At 37.8% G+C, this 26,844-nt stretch overlaps 1 protein-coding gene across 3 annotated transcripts in view; it reads right to left on the reverse strand.

Moving 5' to 3' along the window:
- Positions 1-26,844, reverse strand: part of BAZ1A (bromodomain adjacent to zinc finger domain 1A) — a 64,950-nt gene that overhangs the window by 25,505 nt on the left and 12,601 nt on the right. For all 3 annotated transcript variants that reach the window (XM_088167282.1, XM_088167283.1, XM_088167284.1), the window contains 9 exons: positions 18,735-18,878; positions 12,150-12,251; positions 10,170-10,257; positions 8,275-8,409; positions 7,631-7,733; positions 5,455-5,621; positions 4,602-4,697; positions 2,026-2,164; positions 1,431-1,577 (listed from right to left, as the gene is read on the reverse strand). In XM_088167282.1, the coding sequence (XP_088023408.1) occupies positions 1,431-1,577; positions 2,026-2,164; positions 4,602-4,697; positions 5,455-5,621; positions 7,631-7,733; positions 8,275-8,409; positions 10,170-10,257; positions 12,150-12,251; positions 18,735-18,878 (1,121 nt within the window). The remainder of the gene's footprint in view (positions 1-1,430; positions 1,578-2,025; positions 2,165-4,601; positions 4,698-5,454; positions 5,622-7,630; positions 7,734-8,274; positions 8,410-10,169; positions 10,258-12,149; positions 12,252-18,734; positions 18,879-26,844) is intronic.

Raw genomic sequence — 26,844 nt, forward strand, 5'->3', positions numbered from 1 at the left:
GAAAGTACTGTAGGCCCCAAAACCACATATCCACGGTGTTCCCTGTTGCAGAAACGCTGCCTGTACAGAATTTAACTGAGCAAACATGCTGACTACTGCTAGTCTGGTTAGCCAGAATTACAAAGCCAAGACTATGTAATTCGTTTATGGGAAAGAAGATGTCTAAACAAGAGTGACAAGAAATTAAAGTTCTGAGAAAAGAAAAACATAATAAATGAAGTGCCTTACCCACAACTCTGCTAAACTAGAAACAAAATGGCAGACTTTTGCAATAGCAGCCCCATGATGTCAAATTAAAATATCAAAGTTACATTATGTTTTTTTGATCAGCCATATGAATAATATAGAATCTAATCAACTATTCTATGATTACCTGATAATGGAATCCTTGCTTGTATTGCCAAGGCAATACTCATAGTAGTTAACAAATACAGTTTAGTTGCTAAATTAAACAGTAAAATACAGTCTAAATTTATTAACGCTGTCTCAAATCTATAACTTTATTCAATTAACAAGAACAGCCTCTGTTATTGAAGACAGTGCCCATGCTTTACATGAAGATAATTTATAGACTGGACACAAATCTTAAGCATGAAAATAAACAATCTTCAAGGGAGGAATTAAAGGAACCTTCATGTAACTCACACATCTGGCTTGCAGGGGCACCACAGAATTTATCTGACCTCAAACAGGGAGTGCTCTTATGCACCTACCTCCAATGAAATAAAGGCTAGTAGGATGGGTCAAAGCATCCCCTTTAGTCAGCAAATTTGGCAGTCCATAAACACAAGACTACAAATTTGCAACAAAGCCTGCACTTCCCTCTGGTCAGAGGTTAGTATACACCAAATGCCTCTGAAAACGGGGGCAACATCAAAGATCAAAGTCAGAGTGCTGTGAGAGTCTTTACTGAAAGAACACGCATGGTATTATCCAGGAGCTGTGGACGTATAATTTCAAGTCTTGAAGGACAATGAATATTCAATTCCCCATTACAGTTGTGTTGGGGAGTTTTAGTTTTTAATCTAGTTAGGTACAGATTTTTTATAGGTATCTTTGAGAAGACATAGGAAAATGACTTGTTTCCTGACCCTCAGGAGAAACACGTAACAGTGCTGGAGGAAGAGGAAGAAGGTAAAGATACTTCCTGCACCTCCAAAACACAAGCAATGCTGTTAAAAGCTTATTATGCTGTGCTGGATACAATCATAGCAACAATGAGCTTCCATTTTCTCTATTCTCCCCAGACTCTGTGGTCCATACCCAGTTTAAGGCTTCAATTTCAGATAAAAGAGAAAAAACAAGCCCATTTACATACAATATCCATGCATAATAAGACAAGGTTAAACAGAGGAGTGCCACAAATCATGCAGCTTAAAGTTAATTACAGTGCAATTTCAGCTTTTCAGCAGTGAAATTAAAGATCTGACCTTTGGTCTCAGCATCAGCTATTTGATCTTTGGCCACTTCCTCTTCCTCTTCGGCCATTGCCTGAAAGATGGCAGTCAGGAAGAAAAACAGCAATTCACATAGTGGGCCTTCAGTGTCATTTCCTACAAGAGCTTCCTCTAAAACCTCTGTGAATAAAGTTTAACAAGTGTCACTTTTGCCGCAAAGTTGGAAAAAAAGTTATGTACTGAAGAATGAAAATATTTTTTTCCCTTCAGGTATGATAATTAAATGACGTTTCCATAGTTTACTGCATATATTCCTAGAGTGATGGTGCCAGAAAGAGTGCTGACTAAGCATTGTTTTCTTAATATATAATTGCAAGAAAAAAGTACAAGTAGATATTTTGATAAGCAGACTAACAACTTCTACACCAAAATTAATTTAGATTTTACAAGTCCCTTGGAATTGACTATGAACTGAAAACTGGATTGATAAGCATGTGTTAGCACTGATAGATTAAAGCCACACAGAAAATTTTGTAGCAGTGGTACTTGTGTACACTTAACATGTTGGTTATTTGGTAAAAGGGAAACCACCAGAATGGGGCACCTTGCCACATAAACCACAACTTGCCTAAAGTCACTCCTTCAGGAAATTCATCTTGAAGATCAAAAAGTTCCCCAAAAGCATGTAAAAACTCCAAAACCATCAGAGCATCACCAAAGATGTCAGGAGGAAGTCTTGTCTTCACTGGCATTGGAATGGGAAGTTCCTGCAAACCAAATGGGACCACTTAATACAAGATTTGGTTTGTCCAAAGTGCACAAGTGATTAAAACCAGAGAGTCTATTATTCTAAGGAATATATTCATTGAGTTTCTCTACATTTTACTAAAAAGAGTCCCACAGGACACATGATCAGTTACCATGCTAACACTGGTGATAGTACTAACTTTGGAAACCAAAGAGCATGCAACTTGAATGTAAAATTTTTGAGAATGAAGTTTACTCATGTCCATGAAGTTTGTATCTTTATTAAATTAAGTTAATCCCACTACAAGTTAAGAACACTGACTGTCAAAATTTTTCCTTTATACCTGTATTATTTCACAAGACTTTTGAATTTCAGTTTTCTGAACTGTTTGGACAAGCAAAAATACACATAGTCTTAAAAGTTACTTATGACTGCTTGCAAAGACAAGCAAACCAAAACCCTAACACATTCACATAAAACACACCCTTCTAATACTAGGATATGCAAGATCACATCTAACAACTGTGTGTGCTGTACTGGGTTTTTTGCATTTGTAAGGCACTTATGGTAGCTCAAGACGTTAAAACATCATTTAACAGAGACACCACTTCCAAATCACAGATAACAGTGCCTAACACAAAGTTTGATTTTGAAGTTACTATCTTCATTTAATTCTTCAAGATCTGTCTTCATTTACTGTTTCTTAGCACATATAGTTGAATAATTTTCAGAACAATGTCTCTAATCCACATATGTGGTAGTTCAGAAATACTAAAAAGAAGCAAGCTGAATGCTACTATGCTACCGTGCTTCAGAAGAACACAGTAAGGATGTTGAATAAATTCCCAGAGAAGGGAATCTTTTCAAAAACAGTCCCCCCACCTAAAATCATCTTTATTTATATTCTTCTCAATTCAGAGAATCACAAAATAACATGTTATTTTGAGTTGGAAGGGAACCACAAGGATCTTCGATTCAACTCCTGGCCCTGTGCAGGACCATCTATGTGAGGAGTCACACCCTGTGCCTGAGAGCATTGTCCAAATGGTTCTTGAACTCCATCAGGCTTGGTGCTGTGACTGCTTCCCTTGGGAGTCTGCTCCAGTGCCCAACCACCCTCTGGGTGAAGAAGCTTTTTTCTAATACCCAACCTAATCCTCCCCTGACAGAGCTTCAGGCAATTCCCTTGGGTCCTGTCATGGTCACCACAGACAAGAGATCAGTGCCTGCCCCTTCTCTTGCCCTCACAAGGATGCTGTAGACTGTGACAAGGTGTCCCCTCAGTCTCCTCCAGGCTTAATAGACCAAGTGACCTCAGCCACACCTCATATGGCTTCTCCTCCAGGCTCTTCACCATCCTTTTTTCCTTCCCTTGGACACTCTCAAATACCTTAATGTCTTTCTTATATTGCAGTGGCCAAAATCTCACAGGGTACTCCAGGTGAGGCTGCACTGGCACAAAGTAGAGTGGGGAGAGTAGCACAGCAGTCTCACTGTAGTGATGACATTGCTTTTCCACCTCCCCCTTTTTTCTTTCCAGTAGAAATACAGCAGCACTGTTTTCACAGCTTGCTCCTTTCAGCAATGGCCCTCTCCCCTTTTCTTCAGGTTTTTTTCCTTTTCTACATAGCTAGGAGTTTTCACTCCCATCTTCAACGGCCATACAGCTCTCCTTGCAAATATGTTCAGCTCTCATGTTCCTCCAATCACTGCTTTCACTTAAACTTATTTACCACTCTCCTTATTTCCACTTGCCCTCCTTGCACTTGTTACATTTCCCTGTGTATCTCAAACTCTCATCCTTGTGTTTCTGACGATTTTCCCCCTTTCTCTATCCCCTGTCAAAATGAATCCCAATAAAGCGTACATAAACATATAATACTAGAAAAGCTTCTGTTATGTACAGCCACACTATACTCTTATGTGAAACCTAAGTTCTTTGAGAAGCAAATTCTTGTTACTTTTTACAGGTTTCCAGTATCATCATGGAAGATGCTCATTAAACATGATATATAGAATATATATAGGATATTGCTACAGGTACAATTAAAAGAATGCCACAGGAAATAATAAGCCAATGTATTTTCTAACTTTTGCAGCCAAAAATTTAGTTTTTTTCATTACTCAAATCTTTTAAGTAATTCACATTTTTCTAAGTGAGCTCATTTTGTATACTTAGCAGAAGAATCAAGTATACTCAATACCCTTCAGTCAGCAATGCCAGCACTCTGAACATACTCCATTGTAGACTGAGCACAGCCTGTAAGCTTTTCTGGAGGTTGAAAATGCAGATGATCCTATTAACATTGCCACTGGGAAATGCATATTACACACTGCAGGTGACTCACAGCCTCTACCATTCCAATTAGATCTACATCTGCCTCTGCATTAGGCAATCTAATCCATCTGGGGACCCTGCAAACTACAGTCTTCAGCTATTCCAAATTCAATCATACCTTAAGGTCATCACACTCCATATCTTCTCTAGGCTTACTCCACTGTTTCAGGTATTCCACATATTTTCTTTTTTCCTCACGCAGCTTCTCTCTTTCCTGAAAAAAAAGTCACAGTTGTATATAAATATTGTTACATGGCCTTATTGCAATTTCTAAGATTACACCACTTACTATTCAATCACACTGAAAAGTAAAACATCCCATTTAATTAGAACGGAGTAATCTATTCATTTTTGTTTTGTATAAAATGAGATTGGCAAAAATATTTAATGAGGTGATACTCTGTTGAATTAGTTATTGCTTTTGTTGGGGCATATTTTGGATTTTGTTTTCTTTTTAATGGAAGTGGCTGAAGAAAAAATATCAAAAATTAGACAGCATATATGAAAGCTGCCTCAAAAAAGACCATGAAAATAACATAGTGAATGTGTATATATAATTTCTTCATATACAAGTTGACAGAAAGTTATTTAGCAATTTACATCCAAAGAATCCACACAGAAACGCAGAACCATTAGATATGCTGTCAATCTGATGCAGAACAGATTCTTCAAAGAGAAGATAACCACTAAATCAAATCGTTTTAGCATTATTGACAAAAAAAACCCCAAGCCCACCACATTACTTCTGAAGTCAGTTCAAATTCAAAATGAACTTTTGGTAAGCAAAGATTATAGAGAATGCCAACCAGAAATACAACCCATCATCAAGTCCTGTAACTGCCTATTCGTCTAAAGTGCATTTCTAGGAACTGAAAATGATTAATGGAAAATAACTTGAAACAGAGACAAAGAAACAAGGAAACTAGAAAGCCATGTTCCTATATGAAACACATATACTTCAAAAGCATTACTTTTTCCTTTTCTATTTTGAGTCTCTCTTTCTCTTCTTTCTTTTTCATCCTTTCTTCTTCCACAATTTTCTTTAATTCTTCTCTCTTCTTTTCCTTATCTTCTTTCTCCTTTTTCCTAGCTTCTATAGCATTTGCCTTCTCTTGTTTTAATTTAGCTTTTTCAAAAGCTATAAAGGAAAAAAAACAAACTTAAGTCATTTTTTTGTAAAATGTTAGTTTTAACTGATAAATAGACTGATATTTTTATAATTACCATACGAAAAGGGTATTGTTATGAAGACTGAATTGTTTCCACACCAACCAGAAATTCAAACACTTGGAAGTTCTTTACACAATCACAGTTCCAAGCCTTTGTATTAGACATGGTTTACGAGGTTGTCAACAGGTGATAAAGTTAAATATATCTGGGTTTATGAGTATACAGAAGGTTATTACTTGTTTATTAGTTTCTATCAATTGACATATAAAGATGAGAAATGATTCCAACATATAATTACAGCAACATATTTAGTAATGACTCGTTAAATAAAAGCATGTCACAACCAGGTGAAGCACACATCTGTGAAATATCTGTGATAGTAAAAACATTTAAATAAGTGATCTTTAAATATTTAGTTATTACTGAATTACTAAAGTCAATACATTTGAAACCTGTGTAGTATTTCAGTGTGTTTTGTTCAAGTTTTACTTCAGTTGCACAGTTTAAACTGAACTTTAAATGAAAATAAATGCTACTGCCTGAAGAGATGCAGATTTCTTTGCAGTCATGTGTAGAACAACAGGACTCAAATTTCTACTTCCTGTGGACAGACAGTGCCTATCAGCCCACACACAGGCTAACAAACAAAAGTAGATCTTACTGTTTTAATTGAATAAACAGAAAAGCTAGAATCATAAGTGAACGAAATGAAAAAAGATCCTTACTCTTACCAAGTGGATAGTAATAACAAGAAAGACTTTTATTATATTTTCCTATAACATTCTGAAAATGGGCTAGGTTCCTTCTACAGATAGCTACTGCACAAACCAGCAATGTCTCTACCTGGCAAACAAATGAATTGAAGCTGATCCCCAAGGTGTTCAACATACTGAGAAGGTTAATGTATCAAGGTACTTGGTATTTTGCCACCTTTTCACATTGTGAAAATGTGTCTTAACTAGTCTTCTAGAAGCTGCAGTTTCTGTCCACACAGGAAAGGAAGCAGCTTTGATGCTGATCAGCTGTTACCTGACTCTACGCTGTCATTGACAGCACATGAACAAACAGATGCTTCTTGTGCAAGAATGTGGACACACAAATTTAATGGAACACATGAAATTCTAGTGTCCTCATCTCCTATAAAGGAAAGGCCCAAAGCACCATCAGACAACTTTGCTGATCTTTAGGCAGATGTTGGACTAGGTAATTTCTAAATGTCCTTGCCATCATAAAAAATTCTATATTCAAGGAAATGAAAGGGAATGGAACCAGAACTTCACTAAAATACTTCCACAGATGAAAGCCTTTCCTTAGGAAGGACATGGGTCCTTACAATCCAGAAGAATATGTCCTTGTCTGACCTTTGTCCTCAATAAGACATACCAGTTTATCTAGTTAAACCCAAACAAAAGGCATATGGGTCCCCTTACTTCATTTGAAATGAAATTTAAATTGATAAGGAACAGATCAAAATTAAGTCAAAATAATTCAATCAGTCCAAACCAAAAATCTCTGAAGTGATTTGTGCTCTTTTAAACCAAAAAAATTCAGAATATATTTCAGTTGTTTTAAATTCTGAGATTGTTATATGAGGAAAATACATAAATGGACAAACGATTTTTGTGTTACACCTTCATGCTTTGATATACCTTCAGCTGGTAAAATTTACACACGACTTCACCATCCAAGCATCTACAAAAATTATTTAGTTCTTTATTTATGAGAGAGAAATCAACACAGTTGGACCACAATCTCCCTACATTTCCTCAATTTAGTCAACTAACAAGGAAAAAAAAAAATAAAACCAGGAAACAAGCATGCTAACTACTGAAAGGAGCACTTAGCCAGTGGTGTGGCAGTACACTCTTAATCAATTTTCCCTTTTAAAGGCAAAACCCCAAAAACACTCTAATTATGGCCTGCTCTCAAACCTGCAAAAACTGGTTCTACTGGTGATATGAGTAAACTTCAACTTACCTATGGCCTGCACATCATCTTTTTGCTTCTGGAACCTTGCCCTTTCCCTTGATACTTTGCTTTTGTTTCCTGGGGTGTTTTGTTTAGGTGTAATATTGTCCTCCTGATAGAGAATTTGGAAGTGGAAAGAAAAAAAACCAAAACATAATAACTACAGTGAAATGACCAGCAAAAGATATTCCAAATTTTTCAACTATTCTCTAGAATACAATGAAGTAGTATAGTGACTAAGAGTCTCGGTGTTTAAATACAGGCAAGCAACATACCTGTAATCTGAGGGCAAGTATATAATTTTATCTGAGAATTCAAATGAAAGCCTTTTAGCAAATTATTTATTGATCTCAGAATGGACAAGTACTCTGTCTGTCATCACAACACACTGAAAAACTAGTTTCTTGATGGGATCCCAGAAATAATGACAAAAATAAGAAGATAACATATCAAGCATGATCCTTTTCACCAGCTTAGATATAAAGCAATTACTTTAAGAGCAATTGTGGAATATATCCCAACTGCCCTCAAAATAAAAAAAAAGCACAATGTCAACCCTGTATTTCAAAAGACCTGGAAATTCAGACAAATGGAAGAACTTGTTAGACAATGCTGATGTGTCTTCATCTGGGATTAAAAGTGCTATTACTTACAAGACTTGCAGATGCCCTCTTTGGAGGTCGCCCTCGCCGTCTGCTTGCAGGACTGAAGATAAATGTGGGTGGTTCATCAGGAAAGAAATAGGAGAAGTTTTGCTCTGCTAGATTGTATTTTTCAATTGATGTTGCCTTAGTAAGAAAGATGAAAATAGATATTCATGGTGAAATTCTTACCTTTTAATAAATATAAAGTAATTAATCTAAACTAATTAAACAATCATTAATTCACAAAATAAGACAATAAGAGTAACCATATCCACAACTGCTTAACTGAGGATGAGAAATAAAGCTCTGAAACAGTGCAAATGAAGAGTTAATCTACCAAGTGGATAATGATAAAAATGCATGTAGCACATCTGAAACTAGAATTTGGCTTCATTTGGTAAGATGATGTTTCTTTATATGCCTTTTAGCAAACACAGCTGGACAATGTCTTCCCAGCAAGTTACTGAAGTGCATCAAGAATAAATTTTGACAGCTATCAGCAGAAATGTAACTTATTGAAAAATTACATAATTCTCTATTAGACAGGTACTTATTTCTGGAGGAAGATTGTTCCAAACTGTCAAAGTTTCTTTTTCAAATCTACTTTCTCAACCTGCTGACTTCAGGAAATCTGCCCCTATTGGACAATACAGATGAAGGATATAAAGGAGACATTCCAAATAGGACATGTTCACACAACTGAAGTGCAAGGCAATCAGCAAGAGGACAAGAAGACACTCCACAGAAAGCCCAAATAAAGACAAGATGACAAATACATATACAGAATATAACAGTTTTCCTGAAGCTCCAGAAAGCATCACTAATAGATCACAAGTCCTTAATGTGGTAAAGTGAGCTGTGTCAGAATGACCACTAACAAGCCCAAGGAATGGGGGTGGTTTATCCCTTTCAGCTCTATTTTCTTCTATTTCCATTTCTTTAGAAGAGACAGACTCTAGAGTTACAAATTTATTTAGAAATTCATTGCCTTTGTTATTTTCCACAACTTTCAGAGGCAAGACTCTCACTGACTCTCATCTCTCCGAGCCTTCCTGTGCAGACTGAGCAGTTAAACAGCTGTATGAGAAAACAACAGACATAATAAAACCCCTGCTACCTTCTAAAAACAAGAAGATGGCAAGGATTTCAGGGTCAAGGCTGCAATACACAGTGAAGGAGCTCAGGATCTCTTGTGGTACAGCAAGCAAGGCAAGGGAAATTGCTGCCTTGTGTGAAAAGCTGCTCAAATTCTCAGTCATCTGGTGCCCACTAAGATGTGAAATTTAGTCTGAGTTGTACTAAGCATCGCCATATACCCAAGATTACAAAAACATGCACAGTCAACATCCAAGGCCTTATCAAAAACCCATTCCAGCCACCTAAACTCTGGTACTTGTCTCACTGAAGATCTGGAGACTGAATTCAATCTATTATAAAACATTTTCCAGCTAAAAACGTTAGAACAGAATAACATTGGTTTATTGTACCAACACAGAAACAGTTCATTTTTATTTGACTTAGAAATACCAGCTGCGTATCTTGAAGAATGAAAACAATTCATGTGCTAGACTAATCAAAAGTATATTATGTTTCAACAAATAAAATTTTTGTAGGTAAATGTTCTTTTTTATTTTGGGTACTTTTTTAACACCTAGTAGTCAAAAAAGAAATTAAAGAACTCTGATTCATGCCCAGAAAAATTACAAGCTTGTTTATAAGCAGAAGTCAAAAACCCGTTTTTGAACAAAAAGTTGAATTATTCACCTTTGATTTTGGAAAAGTATATTATACTTACAAAAACCTACATCTGATGTCGTTTTTAAAAGGAGCAGCTAATACAGAAGAGCAAAAAAATACTAAATAGTGTCAATATTCTATCCAATAAATTATTTCTTCTTGCTTACCTTAGCTTTAATTACTCCATCATGTGGTTCACAGTGTTGTTTCAGAAAAAGTTTAAGTCTATCACGAGAAAAGAGATGTTTCCTCCGGCTGTATTAGGAAAGAAAGGTAGTATTCTCAACTAAGATTTTTAATCAGTGTTTACATACAGTCAAAAGTATGTGCAAGATTACATGTGACAGACCATATGATTGATCTTTTTCTTATTTTCTTAATTATTTATTAATTACTATTATATATACCCTTACTATTGTAATTAACAACCATTCCGTGAAACTCCAACTGAATTAAAATTTTCTATATGAATAAAACAACCCCAAGCAGTACATGAAAGTTGGTTTGTGCATCTGCAATTTTTATTTTGAAGATTCTGTTATGTCCTCTTTTATAAACACTCTTTTGATGCACGGCAGATCCTCCAAATACTTCTTAAAATTCCTAAATAAAACTCAAGTTTGATTGTTTCAGGAGAGGGAGGACAAACAAACAAACAGGGACAGCAGGAAAGCAGCATTCACATCTCTCAAGCAGGGAGGCAAGTCAACAAATGACAAGGTGAATTCACACCCTACTCAGTCAAGCCATGCCACTTCTTTCTAGAGGACAGCGTGCACTCCACTGGCTCCTGGCATTCCCAGGAACTTGCATTACTTCATGGGAAGGAAAAAACTTCACTATACAGGAGGAGTTAATGAAAAAACAAATCCTGATTTGTGCTGGAACTAAATGATTTGTAATCACACAAATTGAAGTTTGTTTACAGCACCCATTTTATATAAAGTTTTGATGCACAATCTACTCTAAACATGTATTTTAACTAAATTTGAGACAAATTTGTTATTTAAGTAGCAAAACGTCTACATCTTTCTATTTTAAATCAATCTGATTGCCAATGTCTGCTCCAACATTTCAAACCAGCAATACTACCAGAGTGCTCACAATGCCAATAGCTTATTATTATTAGAGTTTTCACAGGTTTTTGCACCTACTCCATCAATCACAACAGTAGCCAAGGCATCAGAAGTCATAGTGTTGCAAATTGCAGAATATATAAAAATTTTCTTAAGAAAGGATGTTCTTTGATGTTTGATCTTCATACTGATTTCAAGCCTAATCAGCACAAAGGGAAATTTAACACATGAAACAGAGACCTTGGTTCTTAACTACTATAAATGACATCCAGGTGTGAGAAAAATAAATTATTTGTTAGTAGAATTGCCTTGTTAAGGCAGACCTAGGGGGAGGTTAACAAAACTCAGGAAGAAGAATGCCCACGGACAGTGGGCATAAAGAATGCAGAATTTAGGGGTCACAAAGACACCTAAGCAGAATTCCCAAGGTAAAGAAACCCAACCAAGCAACTGTACTGAAACAGCTCCAACTGGGTAAAAGGTAATTCTTCAGGGGAAATCTGCAGCCACTGACTCGGGACCACTGGCACAAGAAACTCACTGACTCTAAAGAGAAAGACTGGGCATGCGAACTAATTACCGTAAGATGCGGTAATTAATCAATTAATTGGAATCATTAACCAATAGAAAACAAGATACTAATTAATAAGAGAACGATGTAACTTGTAGCCAATGAACACTAATATTTTGCTTGCTAAAATGTGCTTGACTTATGGAATACCACTGATCACCTAGGCTTGCACATCTCTGAAATAAATAATCAGTGTCTCTCTCGAGTGTGCAATTATTGGCTTGTTGCACACCGCGTAACTAATCTGATTTTTGCAAACAACAACATCAGGTCTCATCTGTGCACCAATCAAAGTAGAGACTTGTAAGGAGTTGGTACCTGTGTAAATGCTAGCAAAGCTTGGAATCCATGATACAGAAGGCCTGCATTATAGTATTTTGTTCCAGTGCTTTTAATTAACAGATCTAACATTGTTTCAACATGCCATTTTCTATCAAAAACATCTTACACAACTCACAGTTACAAAGAACAATTTTTTATTTCCACATACTAATTTTTACCTTAGTTGAGATGCTTTTACAATAACAGGTTCATATAGGTGTTTTTTAATAGGTTGGACTTTGTATTTGAACAAAGAAGGATCAATTATGGCTTTCTTCTCCCTAGGGAAAAAAGTTTTAAAAATTAGAACTTTACATTCACTTATCATCACCCTCAGATTTTGCACACTTAATGTATTTATATGCCTACACAATGGACCTCTTGAAAATACCCAGCTTGTAACCTCCACCAGTACCAAAGAGGCCCTATTAATTTGTGCCAACTTTTCTGCTACTATATTTACATCTGCACTAAAACCAGTTCCTGAAAGGAACAGAAAGAACAATGAGAGATGTTTTCTTAGCAAGGAAACGGGAGATAAGAAGAGAAAGAAGGAAGAGTGAGAGGCACAAGTAATGATACATCCCTATACTTCAGAAAATTGTCTTCTTAATACTCTCAGTGCTCATGATGGCAACAGAAAGACCAGAAAAACGAGAAAAAGATGATGAGGAAGAGTCCAAAAGACAGACATAAATAAAATTAATAAAAACAGTACGCCGTGATCTACCAATTGCATTGCAAAACAAATAGAAACTATCTAAAATATTTCTCAAAAATAACACTTAAGAAAAAAAACAAACCAGACAGTTTACCAACACGATAAAATAACAGAAAGTAACAGAAATCATCATTAAATCAAATGCTTATCAGGTTACATGTTTTATTAGCCAAGCACATTTGCCTTTTACAGGTATTGCTACAGAGAATTAAGACTTTTTTCACCCCTTATGGAAAATATTTCTTCAGTTTTAACGTAACATTAATTGTTTTGTTAGACCTCTTCCTAGGTGGATAACACCCAGGTCTGATGTGCTACCAAAATTCATTCCTCTACAAGAAAGAGAGGGGTTTTACCATAGACAATATACTGTAAGAAGAGTAGTGTATTTATGGACAGACTTCCTGAACAGAGCTAAACTAATAAGACTTTATTTAAATAATGTTGCTTTTTGGCATTAAACAACAGAACTAACTTCTCCTGAGGTGACAATTTGTAATCAAGACTTGTACTACTTTATCAGGAAGAATTCAGTCATCATCTTATTTCATCAAGAAGGAAAGTTGAACTAGGAGACTTAAAACTATGCATTTCACCATTGTCAGTCCTTCTAGCATTTACAAAATGCTTTCAGGTGGAGTTTGTGACAAAATAAACCAGTACATCACTTGCTGTTCTTCAGTCTTGTGAAAAGCATGCACAAGATGTTGAGAACTGTACTTTACAAAGCTGCTGAAAATAAAATTTGCTACAATTCTTGTTTTTCCCCACTAACTCAGTGAAAGAGAAATACAAGAAATATTAACATTCCAATGTCTAATAAATACATTAATTAAAACAGATTAAACGAAACCATACTTATTCACCATTAGCATCATTTCAGATGAGAGCAATTTCCAAGTTCTCAAGAAAAATAGTTTATACTGACTAAATTATCAGCATAGTTAATAATAAATGGACTAACAAAAAAGAAGAAGACAGACTTGGAAACCGTAACACATCTACTAGACCTACAGATAAGTGCTGTGATATGCATGCAGTGTCTTGCATGATACTGCATGTACATCACAGTTGAAGTCTAATGTTGAGTGACTTGGACCAAACACAGTTTAAGAAATGTAACAGAAAAAAGCCCACCCAGCTATTCATATTAGCAAAACAGAGATCATACTGTAATCCAGTATATCTCCACTGGCAAAATTTGAACATCTCTACATAAGTTTGTTAAAAGAAGCTTCATATTCTGATCATACCATGATTTGGTCTTCCATGACCATCTCCAGTGTCAAGACAGGAAAGCTAAAGTAATGAAGGCTGTCCCTAGGAATTTCTGCATAGTATGAATGACAAGCTTGCACCTCATCACACACCATTGCGTTTCCAGTCCTTTAGTCTAGCAAGCTAAAGAATGACCCAAACAGAAAATGTTCAGATACAAAATAAAAGGCATCAGAGTACCAATATTAAACCAAAAGTGTATCAGCTTATTTATACATTTTCAATAGATTCTAAGCTTCAATACTGTCTGCAATCACATTCAGGGCCCAAAGAATAATCAAATTTTCAACTCTCGATCATTAATCTTTACTTCTTAGTTTAAGCAAATCTTTCTTAACTTCAGTGGATCATATATAATAGCCAGAATGTAACTTCAAAACATACATTTTTTTCTGCTTAGTTTCTGAGTTTCCAGTTATTATCCCAAGAAGTAAATATATTCCTGATGTCCTCCTCCAAATTTATAGCAAAAATTTTGCTTAGTGCAAAAGGAGAAGATCATTCAATACACATAGAAAGCTTTAATAATCATATATCAATGTAATTATATATATTATATCTATATATCTATATAATATCTAGCAGCTTTGGCATAAAACTATTATTATTTTTGGTAATATTTTATTTTGTAAAGCATTATATAAAACACATTACAGTTAGTAAGGGTTAGACCCGTTTCACAGCAGAGATCCCTTACAAAAAATCTTCACAGCACAGCTCTGACACACAACTCAATCCAAAGGAAAAAAACCAGAGTATTTTGTAATTCAGTAGGTAAAATCGTCAACTGACTCACCCACACTACACTAATTTCTACTGAACCAAAGTGAATGTGGCTAGTACTTGTGTCAGAATCCTGCATTTTTCATAAGGTCATACCGACCCACTAACAGGTAATAAACTCATCAAGCCTTCAATTACTTTGGCATGGTGACCACATGACCTGAATGTAAATTTCTTCTTACGCTACTGCTATGCTACATTCTGACAGCACCAAGTAACCTGTGAAACCTTAGAACCACAGAATCATTAGGGTTGGAAAAGGCCTCAGAGACTGAGTCCAACTATCAACCTAGCACCACTGTGTTCATCACTAAACCACATTTTCCAGTGCCACATCCACACAGCCTTCTGAACACTTCCAGGGATGCTGATTTCATGACATCCTTGGACAGCCTATTCCAATGCCTGACGTTTCAGTGGAGAAGTTTTTCCTATTATCCAATATAAGCCTTCCCTGGCACAATTTGAGGCCATTTCCTCTCATCCTGCCACTTGCTGCCTGGGAGAAGAGACCAACCTCCAGCTCACTACACCCTCGTTTCAGGTGGTTGTAGGGAGTGCTAAGGTCCCCCCGAGCCTCCTTTTCTCCAGGCTAAACAAACTCTGCTCCCTCAATCTTGTCCTTCCCAATTACCTTCTCCAGGACACCTATCTACCGTCTGGTCTGAGTCCTGCCACAACTAGCTGGCTCTTACTGTATTAACAGAAGTAGAAAAAATTGCAATTGAGTTAGAAGATCAAGAATGCTGTCCTGAAGTGCTAAAAAGACCACTGTCCTACTTTTCAGAAAGAGGCAGTGGCTTTTCTTCTTCTCTTTGACTAAATTTGGGAATGGAAAAAACTCCTTGAAGAATGCTAGCTAAATAACACAATTTATGGTCTCGTCATGCTTCAGTGCAAGCCTTACACAGAAGTAACCTGCTGTCAGAAAACTGATCCCCATAGCGAGGCTGCCTCTGCACATCTTTGAAGGTTGCCACTGACAAGCAACTCTGTACCAAGCAACAGTAAGAACTTCCCATTTGGAATTGCAAATATTTTCTGCACCTGAAGTAACATTTCAACAACAATACAGAGAAACCTGAAGACTGTTAAGAACAACACTCTAGGGACAAAGACAATAGCATATTGCAACAAAATCCTGACTGTTAACTTTTTGGTGAACTTTGAACTTTTAAGGTGTCTTTGATCCAAATACTTTGGTCTTTCCTTACAATATAAAGAGGACTATTACCCATCATCATTATTCTCGGATTCAAGCAATGGAGGAATGTGAGAGGAAGAAAGGAAAGATAAGAATTGAAGATGAAAAAAGATTTACTGTACTGAAGGTATTATATAGCTTTAACAATAAGCTATGCCCACATTCTGACATATCCACTTCATAATTTTTTCTCCAAATAAAGTTAAAAAACTCATTTGAAGATGGTAAAAGGCCTGGATGGTAAGGTTCCACTGACATTATTTCCAAAAACTGCTACCTCTTATAGCCTCAAACAATTAGCGCTTCCCCAAAACTAATCTTCAATTCAAATTGAAAAAAACCCCAAATTTACTGCCATAAACCAGCCAGCAAACCAATAATATTTTTTCTAGTATTTCTGATGATGCTTGATGATTCACACTACTCATAGCCCCAGCAAAAGGAAAGCCATGAATAATTAATTTGCAGCTGAACTGTATGCATTTGGCAGCAAAAGCCCCTCAACCTCCAAGTTGCTGCCGAATGCTAAAGCCAACACTAGAGTTCAACCTTACCTTTAGAAGTCTAGCAGTTTAAGGTGTGAACTCTGCTACTCAATGTGACCACTATCCTACAGTACCACAGGCTCCCAGGGCACAGTATAAATGTTTTAAGAATTTAGAAGATTGCTACCTTTCACTTTGTAACCCAGGCCTTAGAAGGCAGCCTGTTTTTCTGCAGGAAAATAAAGAGCATCATAGCCTCTTTCCTCCTGTACCACCCCAACTTTTACTGCAGAACACAACAGAAAAGGTCAGCAGGAACATTTGTACGAACTACACAGCTATTTCTGCCCCATACAGACAGAAGTAGGGTCACAGAAAGGCTGGGATCTCTAATGACATCTATTTTCAGTTAAGATTCTCTAGCCTTACAGATTCTTTAGGAAAAATATTTGCAGATGGCCCATCAATCTGTGCTGTGCTCCCCTCCCCCTGTCTCACAAACACCCTGAGCATCTGCTGTACCATTGTTTAACAGCACTGCAGCCTTGCACAAAGGCTGGGTCTCAAAACCTGGAGATTTGTGTGCAGGCTGAACTGCCCTGCACATATCAACTTGACATTGGTCCCAAGAAGACTAACATCTATATTCTCCATATTCAAGTCTCTCCATCAACAGCAAAATATAGAAAAATTAGGGCTGCAAAACAATGTCATTCAGTTCAGTGAGATTTCTTATTGTTATGAGCAATGGTATAAAGAATCACATATGCCAGCATACAAAAATTCACAACAATGCTGTACTTACAGACAGGTTTCACACATACAGCAAATTATATTTTTCAAGTCTGCATATACCCAGAATATATCTGGACAATAACTGTTACGACACTCTCACATTTGTTATAAACAGACTCACTTAAAACTTAAAGTAGCATTTTAAAGCCACAAGAGGTTTGCAATTTAATTTGCAGCATAAATGTTAGATATGTCACACAACACTGCTTCAAAAACCTGTATAGACTCACAAGAATTCCCCTTGTAAGAGAAAGAAATTATTTTCCCTCTCTTCTCTGCACTGTCAAAATAACTTATCAGTTGGGGAGAACCACAGACTGACTGGGAGTGCAAGACTTAGTCTTACCACCAGCTTTGCATGCATGGAAGTGACAGCGCTATAAGGGGATCAATCCTACAGTCAGCTCCATGCACGCTTGCTTACTTCCAAGAATAACCTGCTTTCAAACGCCACATGCCTTTTGGAATACTGAAAATGCATTAATTTTTTCAAATACATAGAACATCTTCATGAACAACTTAGACAATGCCTTCAAGAGCCAGCAAAGGAATTTGAAAATTATTTATCCCATGTTATTTTCTCAACCAAGTGAGGAGCTCCACCCTAGTTATTCTAGGCATGTCAGGACATGACTTCATCTTGAAGCAATCAACAAGATTAACTTCTGCATCCATGTGACATCTTAAAGTCAATAACAGTCCATGCAAAGCCTGTATACTGCTAGATCCCACATTAGGGCCCACTTCAAACCCTCCTCTTTCATTATCATGCCTATGAAGAAAGAAGTCTTTCTTCACATTTAATTGCTAGACTAGGCTCCATTACTGCACAGTAAAGGGATATTCCAAACTAAACAACACAGTTACAGCCAAGCTCTCCTATTCAATGTTATTAGGCTACTCCAGCCCCAAGAAAGTTCCTCAAGATAAGACACACAGTTTCACTGCACCTGCACCATAATCAAATACCATGATATATTTATATGGACACATGCACAATGAAGAAAGCTTGGTATGTTTTTCATTTTCTGGACACAGACACAAGAAGTCTCTGGGAAGACTCTTCAGAGAGTTCCAGTAAAAAGCATGTCCTCCTGTCACAAAGTCATCTCAACTCTGAGCCCCATGATGGAAGTGAAGTGATACCAGACTGTAGAAATGCAGAACATGCTGCACTTTCTGCTACAGCACCACAGATTTCCCAGCACAGGGAACTACCAAGAGGTACACACAGCTCTTCCACCGTCTCTCAGCAAAAACACTGCCAATGCAAAGAGATGAACAATGATTATTCTGTAGGTATTCCACTTCTCATAATACAGTTTTCTGGTGTGTTAGCATAACTAGCATCTCTGGAGGTTCAGCTTGCCACCTTCAGCTGTCTGGACACTCACAATTCATACAGATCAAATAATTTGTTTCAGTCAGACTCTGACATATCTGGCTTTAGTCTCATTTCCACCCAGTCAGAATGACATACAGTAAAAGTATCACATACCCGTTTTGTGCAGAGCTATTGTGCGTTTCTGAGTCATCACTGTCGCTGATGACAATTGTGTCTCCATCAGCACTGCTGGTGTGGCCATTCGCCATTCCATTGTGATGGGCAGGAGCTATGACTTCCAAAACCTTACACTGCAACCTGAAATAAAACACAGACATTTATTAATGTCAAAAGTCTTTCACTAGTACAAGGAGTCTAAAATTGCAGCAGATGTTATTTTAAGAATGCATACATAACTGAACATTGTACTGTCTACTAAACAAGTAACTAAGAGCCTTGAACTGAAATAAGAGGTAAAATATGAACTACCGTCTAATAAATGGACAAATTCATCTGCTTACACAGCTATCAGCTTCACTTCTCAGTGAAAAGTTGAAAACTTTTGATTTGAAAACAAATCAAGTTGCTTGTGGTTGTGAGGGTTTTTTTCAGTTCTCATTTAAATTAACTAAAAAGTTAACTTAATGTGTTACTTTAAAACTAGACAACAAAACTTCTATGTTATTTTCACAGCAGTCTAAGAAAAAGATTTTCAGATCCCAAAGTATTTTTACTTGTAAGAGATCATTTTCTGCTACTGTTGATGACCTAAATAAACAAGGCTGAAATGATCATTATGCATCTAATCTTAATAATGGCCCATTTATCTGCTGACACATATTAAGGCTCCATCTGGCATGCACACAACTGACAAAACAAGTCTATTCCTTTGCTATCCTGAATGCTAGTTATAAAAGAGAGAATTAACTACATATCAAAAAGTATAATTAATAAACACTTCATGCTGGGTAACTGTACTATAGCTGGTTCTTAACCACAAACTTTTACCCCTTTCTAGAATTCCATGGTTCCTATTCTTTAGCTTAACATCCAAAAGCCTTGTCTGATTCATGAAAATTAACTGCTGTAGTCAATGGACATTGTCACATTCTACCACTAAAAGCTCAAAACATGGGGAAAAAGAACACAAAATAATTTTCTTCTCCAAGCATTCCTACCTGAAATACATAAAAATGAAGAATACATGAACTCCTGGGCTTGAATTAGTGGTGTAAAACTTAGGCTAAAATCAAACTTAACTAAATCCATGACAAACAAATTCTAGATGTTCTTCTATCTGAACTGAGCACTGGCAAAAAGTAAGCAACGTCGAAATATTTCTTGAACACATCTTTCTGCAAGCAGACAGTACTACCCAAAACTTGCACACACTGGGAAGACTAGGGGTTGGGAAAGGGGTAAGGGGAAAGAAAAGATGGTGGTAGCCAGAGAAAACTCCAAAGAATGAAAATAACATAACATTAAAATAGCCTAGGTAGTATTCCTGTGACATTATCAAAGACCAGTAATGCAGTTAGACCCTGTAGCTGCTCTCTCCAAAAGGAAGGGAGCTCCATGATGCTCTAGCAGGTTATTAAAAAATATGAAAATAATTTAATTTTTCAAAATCAACAAAACTATTAATATCCTTATATACCCCTAAAGATAACAATATGACCAATGCTTACGGTATCCATGGGGACACCAGAGTTGCTTGCACATAGAGGCAGCCTGAGCCCACTTGGACTTGCTAGCCACAGGCACACTGCCATTCCAATGCAGCCTATCTCGTTTCCAAAGCTGGCTGGTCTGGGGCTGGAAGACACGTCTTCCCAGACAGTGGAGACCAAGCTTATTAACTGTAAAGAATCTAAATAGACTGTATAAAGAACCAAGAGCATCCAAGTACAGTGGAGGTAGAACCTGGTGACTGTTCACAAAGTCAATCCAAGTCCAACAAGGCTTATTATGGTTCTGGCCCAGCACCAGACTGAGTCCTCTAAGAAAGGTCTACTATTAGTAACTTGGTTTTCCAGTATTTGGAACATCACAGTCACCCCTTTTTACTAAATAATATGGAGCTGACTGCATAACAGAATGTATATTATTAGGATTAGGATTTATTTTTTAAAATCCAACAAAGATCACCTCCTAAAAAAAGACTTCTTAGTAGAACTAGTTTTGTTTCAGATTATAAAATATATTTTCTAGTGAGTCCAATTCAAATTAAGACACAATTTCTAGTGGAAAACCAGCGGTAGCTCCCGCCACGCTCCTGCAGTTACCGCGCTCGACGCTGGAGGGCGCGGCACACGGCAGAGCCGCGGCGGCACCCGGGGCGCCCAGGGACAAAGGCTCCGGCGCACACCCGGGCCGCCCCTGCACGAAAACACTTCAACAGTCGAGTCACCGAGGAGCTTTCCAGCGTGCACTTTACCTGCCCATCCACCGAGCAGCTCCGCAATTTATGGGGCATCACATCTCCTCTAAGAATGGAAATTACATATTCTATACGCTTGATTCAGTAAGCAGCAAAATCCCCAACACAGCTGCATTCCACCCCCCGCCCCCTTCCCCTGTATTTTTCAGCAGGAAGAATGACTAACAGATTAAGCTATCTCAGAAAGGAAGTGATACTCCATCTTCTATGCCATTCAAACCATTACCAGAAACCTTTGGGGAAGGAATCAAGTGAAACACACATTACCTGGTGCAATATAAACACAATCCTGTGCAATTTAATGCTTACTAATAGACAGGAGATTAAAGACAGTGATGCAACCGTTCCTTCTGGCATTAAAGAAATAATCTATGAATAATTTTTTTAGCCTTTTTTTAGCCGGTAGCCAATTCATGGCTAATAGCACCAATTCCCTGGACTAAGTGGCAAAGACAGTTTCCAGTACAAGTGGTCTGCTCTTCTCAATAACCTAATCATTCCCTGAGTTTACTGACTACAACTCTTATTTTACATTACAAGGCACGTAAAACATAGCTGAAAGCTGAAGCAAGACACTTAAATGAAGCATACTACCTGAATTACTTCCTAAAAAAGATACTTCAAGATCTTTACACAGCTTGTATCAAACCATGCTCACTGTTCCCATAAAATAAGATTTGAATCTAACAAGACAGCGGCATCAACATACATGAATATGTACCCTAAACACCCCCATCAGTCAGGAAGCACTTTCTTTAAATTACAACAAAGATTACAGTTCCAGTGAATGAATCCCAAAGGCTTTCAAAATAAATTGAGACTAGAACCATCAATAACTTGTACACAACAGTCCCAGCAACTCTAGCTCAGACGACACTACCTCAAACAATTTTGCTTACCTATTTCTGCACTACAGGCTGCTATCACCAGCAGGGTCTTCTGGCCCATTGAAAGCCTTTATGCTTACAGATCTATTTTTTTGTTAGGCTGAGAAACTAAGACCTTTGAGGTCTCTTATGGGAAGGGCTCCAATAAATGCTTAGCCTTATGGTTTTATCTTTATTCTTTTAAAAAAAACAAAACAACAAAGAACAACACAGGAGTTCAAAGGTTTTCAGCACAAAGCCAGAGGTGGCATCACAAACATAATTTTTTTTTTTAAATGTATCTTCTCTATCAAATCAAAGTCTGAAAACCATCGATTTCCATGAATGTTGGGTAAGGCTGGTCAGCTGCACAAGCAAAATAATAGAACTAACTCCAGCAATCCAATGGCTAGGGACTACGGACTGTGGCACATGACAGTTTCTCAGGAAACCCAACTCAGTCTTCTGCAGAAACTATTCTGGGCTGTGCTTAGAAGAGCAGTTTAACACAACTAACAGAAAACTAAGGTCTGACCAAACTTTGTCACTCCCAGAACCTTAAGGAAGAACTTGCAGGCTGAAGGTATACAAAAGCGAACTGCACCTGCAGCCTCAGGCTGCTGCTCCACAAGATGCAGAGATCACTTAACAGTTCCTGTCAAATGGGGAGATGTTACTTTGCCACTCCTCTTTCCAGCTACATACATGGTGCTTGTTTTTTGCAGCTCTGGCAATCAGTTTCATTCACTGATTGTCGTGAAACTGAATTCAGCTATCTGACAAAACAACTAAACAAAAGAAGATACATTTAAAAAAAAAAAAAAAAAAAAAACAACAAAACCCAAAAATCCCTAACCTAGCGTGAAACGCTGGGTAAGCTTGTGTCACTTTAAGCAGCTCACTGAAGGAACAGATGAGAACTAGGGTATATGCAAGATACAAACATTGACTAGAGGAGGATGGAGGAGAGCTGTCCATCTACTCGAGAGGTGGGGGAAGAGGGACTGCCATTGAAGACTGAGGCAAAGAAGTTTTTGACTACATCAACCTTCTACTCATCCATTGTTACCAGTTTTCCAGCACTGTTTATCGGGGGTTACACCCTTTTTGACCTTCCTTTTCTGGTAAATGCATGTGTTAAAGCCCTTCCTGTTATTCTTGCATCCTTTGCAAGGTTCAATTCCAGCTCTGCCTTGCTCTTCCCAAGTCACCTGTCAGTCCTTCAACTGTCTGTATATTTGCTTCTTTACCTTTAGTTTGACCATCAGGACCCTTCTCAGCCAGGCCGCTGTGCTACTTTTCCAGCAGATGTCAGGGTGGTTGAAGCCCCCAAAAGGACAAGAGCCTGTGAGTGCAATGGTGCCTGTAGCTGAAGCAATAAGGCTTTGTCAATAGGCTCCCCTTGTTCACAGAGCCTGTAGTAGACACCAGCCACTTGCTTCCTTTTGCTGCCTTGTGTCTGATTTTTACCCACAGGCTTTCAACCTGCTCATGGCTGTTCTTCAGAGACAACTCTTCACATCAATCCACCTTTGATGTAGGAGGCACCCCCTCCACCTCTCTTCCTCCCATCTCGTCTGAACAGCCTGTAGCCATTGATGGCCACAGTCCAGTCACGAGATTTGTCCCACCACATTTCAGTAATGGCAACAAGGTCATAGCTTTCTAGCAGCAAAGTGGTTTCCAACTCCTCCTGTTTGTTGCTCATGCTGTTGTGTGCTTTGAAGCAAAGGCACCCTCAGCTGGGCTGTCAGCTGCATCCTAGAGGAACACACCCCTTAATTCCTTGGAGATAATTCTCTGGTGATTTCCCTTCTGGCTCATAATACCTTCGGAGTCCCTGGCTCATCCGTATAAGACTGTGTGTTCCAACATGGCTCACACATTTCAGAGTTAGTATAATACAGATGCACTTCAGCTGGGCTACTGATTTCACCCCCAACACTGGCAAGCTGCACCCAGGCTCATCTCTGCCAAACCTGGTCTTACCCCTTTCCTCCTTCAAACCTTATTTAAGCCTTCTCAATCATCCCTGCTGACTCATGGACTTTCAAACAAAAACAAAACAGACAGGCAAACCCCATTTGTCTCCAGCAGGCCTCGTGCCACATAAACTGGCCCTTTATCACAAAAGCCCTTAAGCTACATGTTGATCAAGTGGGTTCCTCCTGCTCCTTTCAGCATTCCTCCCTGCTACCAAAGGGATTGAGGAAAATACTGCTTGTGCTCCTGCTCCTTCAACCTGTTGTCCTAGTGCCCTGAAGGTCTTTTTGACTGCCATAAGACTTCTCGCATCAACCTCATCACTGCCAACCTGCACAGCAACTAAAAGCAGGTAATAATCAGCGGGCTCAATTACTGCAGGGAGCCTCCTGATAACATCTCTTACCCAGGTCCCAAGGAGGCAGCAGACTTGCCTGTAGAATGGGTCCAGCTGGCATATGGGGCCCTCAGTTTCCCTGCAAAGGTAGTCACCTACAATCATCCTTCTTTCTTTCTTAACACCCAAAGTTATGATCCATCTGGCTGACTGACTCATTCTGGGCAAACTCCAAGATCGAACTTCATCTCCACTATTATCTGCCTGACCCTGATATTGCAGAGCCTCATACATATTCTGCAAGGGCACTTGGAAAGGAAAGGGAGGCTAGGAGGAACTGTCCTATTTCCCTGGGCAGGGGCCTGTATCCATTCACCCTCACATTTTAAGTTCCCCCACTTCTGCCTGATGGTGACAGGGTCAGGGTTCCCCTGACTCCGGCCAAGCTGCCATCCACTGCATTTCTCTCAGGGACTGAAGGATGTGACTCCAACAGCCTCTTTTCTCTCACACTCCCTGATACTCCTCAGCCTTTTCCCTTTGTCTTTAGAATGAAAAAAAAAACAGAACAAATTCTTTCATTCAGCTCAGAAACTCAAAGACACATACATAAGCTATTATGAGTATATCCATCTACTGCTGCTGGAGAAGTAGAAGAATACAATTTAAAAAAGAAAATCTGCATTCCACTATGTAACAGGCCAAAACCATTACATGATATCAACTGAAAAACATAAACCCTGCAATTATTTTCACTTTCGCTTCCCAGAAAAGTTCTTCCCAAATGCCAAGCAGGCCTTTACATCCAACCAAGGCTGGCATTAGAGAGGCTCTGAGAGGAGAGACCACTTCTTACAGTTCCTCATTAAGCATTCTGCACACCAGCTTTTGATCTGGCTGGTACTAATTACTCTGCCATGTCCCCATTTCAAGTCAAAAAACCAAGATATCCAGAAGGCTCAGATGAGTTGTGAATGTGTCTCTATATGCTTTACCATAAGCAGACAAAAAACGTCCCTTGGATGGCACATGGCTGTTTCAAATGGGACAGTGGGGGAACATTTCAACACTTGGAAGCCGACTTTTAAAATAAAACCCACGATGATCAATGAGTCAGAAAATCAAATTCACTTTTTAAGTCACACAAATGAAAGCAGTTTTTCAAATGCCAAAATTTAAAAAGCACTCTTTTTCTAACAGTACATAAAATTACTTGAATACAGAAACGCCCAGAAGAGTAATACAAGAAGCTGTAGTAGCAAGTGCCAAAAAGTACCAAAAAGCTATAGCATCATTCTGTTTTGTCAGCTTTTAGTAAGTTTTTAAGACGTTAATGTCAAATAAGTGCAGTCACTCATATCCTTGTCCTAACAGTTCTCATGTGCTTGAGAGTAATTAAAGAGGTAAAAGAGAGACAAGATGTGAAGGAATAAGTGACATCTTTTACTAAGCTAACTGGTACTGTTAAAGGCACACACAAAACAAAAGCACACAACAAGGAGACACATTTTATGCACATAACGGCTTCCTAAAGTACAGAAAGAGCTGCTGCTTTCGAGTTTTAGCATCTTCATCTGTCTGTCAAGTTATAGTTAAGATTGTATGTTTCAGAGAAACTACTAAGAAATATGGTTTTGCTTAGGACAAGAGCATGTATGGAGTAGCTGTATCAGCTGTCTCCTGCAGAATTAGGACAGTACTACACTGGTATATGCATCATTTTGACTGCCCAGACTTTTGTTCATAACATTGTACTGTAATATGTACAAGTAATAAAACAAACCAAAATCTTTGCCTTTTAATTTATAGTTATAAAATAGAGAGTGTGAGAATGAGAGCTAACAGAGACTGGCAGTGCCAGTTGTTTTAACAGCTGTTCAACAGCCCATAAGAAAGGAGTTGCAGGTTCTTTCCCATATATCATCATCTCATAGCCTCCACTAATCAAATACAAATATATTTATTAGTCTACACATTTGTATTTACATCCCAAAGGATTTAAGGGCAATGGAAGGTGAATTCCTTAAATATGATTTTCCAGGCCAGTTGATTGATCCTTAAACAGCTATGCTGAGAAAAATGCATACTCTATTTGCTCTATGATTAGTACTGGAGTAGCTTACCTATCAGAGATACTGTTGCACAGATATCACACTAGTTTTGATACTTTCTGGAATTCAAATTCATCTTTCAAAATAAAGTAGTAAACTTCCTTTGTATACAGGAACTTACATTTAAGCATTACCACTTAAAAAACCACACAACAATTAGTAATTGTAATTTAAATAATTTAAATTCTCTGTAACTCATTAGTCTAAACACTTAAGACACTTTGTCACTTACTATATAGTGGTCTTATTAAATAACAATTCATCCTACTGCTCAGAAGACAACTACATATATATAAATAGAGACAGATAAGATATAAGTAACTTGCCTGTTGGAATAAAGAAGTTGGAAAACTAGCTATAACTTTATCTCTTGCAAGGATTATCTTCTACCATCCTAACTCCTTATCAGCTATAGTCATGACCAGCAACATGCTTCCTGTGCCCCAGTTAAGACTTACAGAGATGAAAACAGTATGCAAATCTTTTAATTGGCCTAATGCAATGGTTAATCCACTCCTAAATGAACACTCCTAAAGCACTGGGACAC

Source organism: Sturnus vulgaris, chromosome 6 (assembly GCF_052056855.1).
Source record: "Sturnus vulgaris isolate bStuVul1 chromosome 6, bStuVul1.hap1, whole genome shotgun sequence".
NCBI classification, from domain to species: domain Eukaryota; kingdom Metazoa; phylum Chordata; class Aves; order Passeriformes; family Sturnidae; genus Sturnus; species Sturnus vulgaris.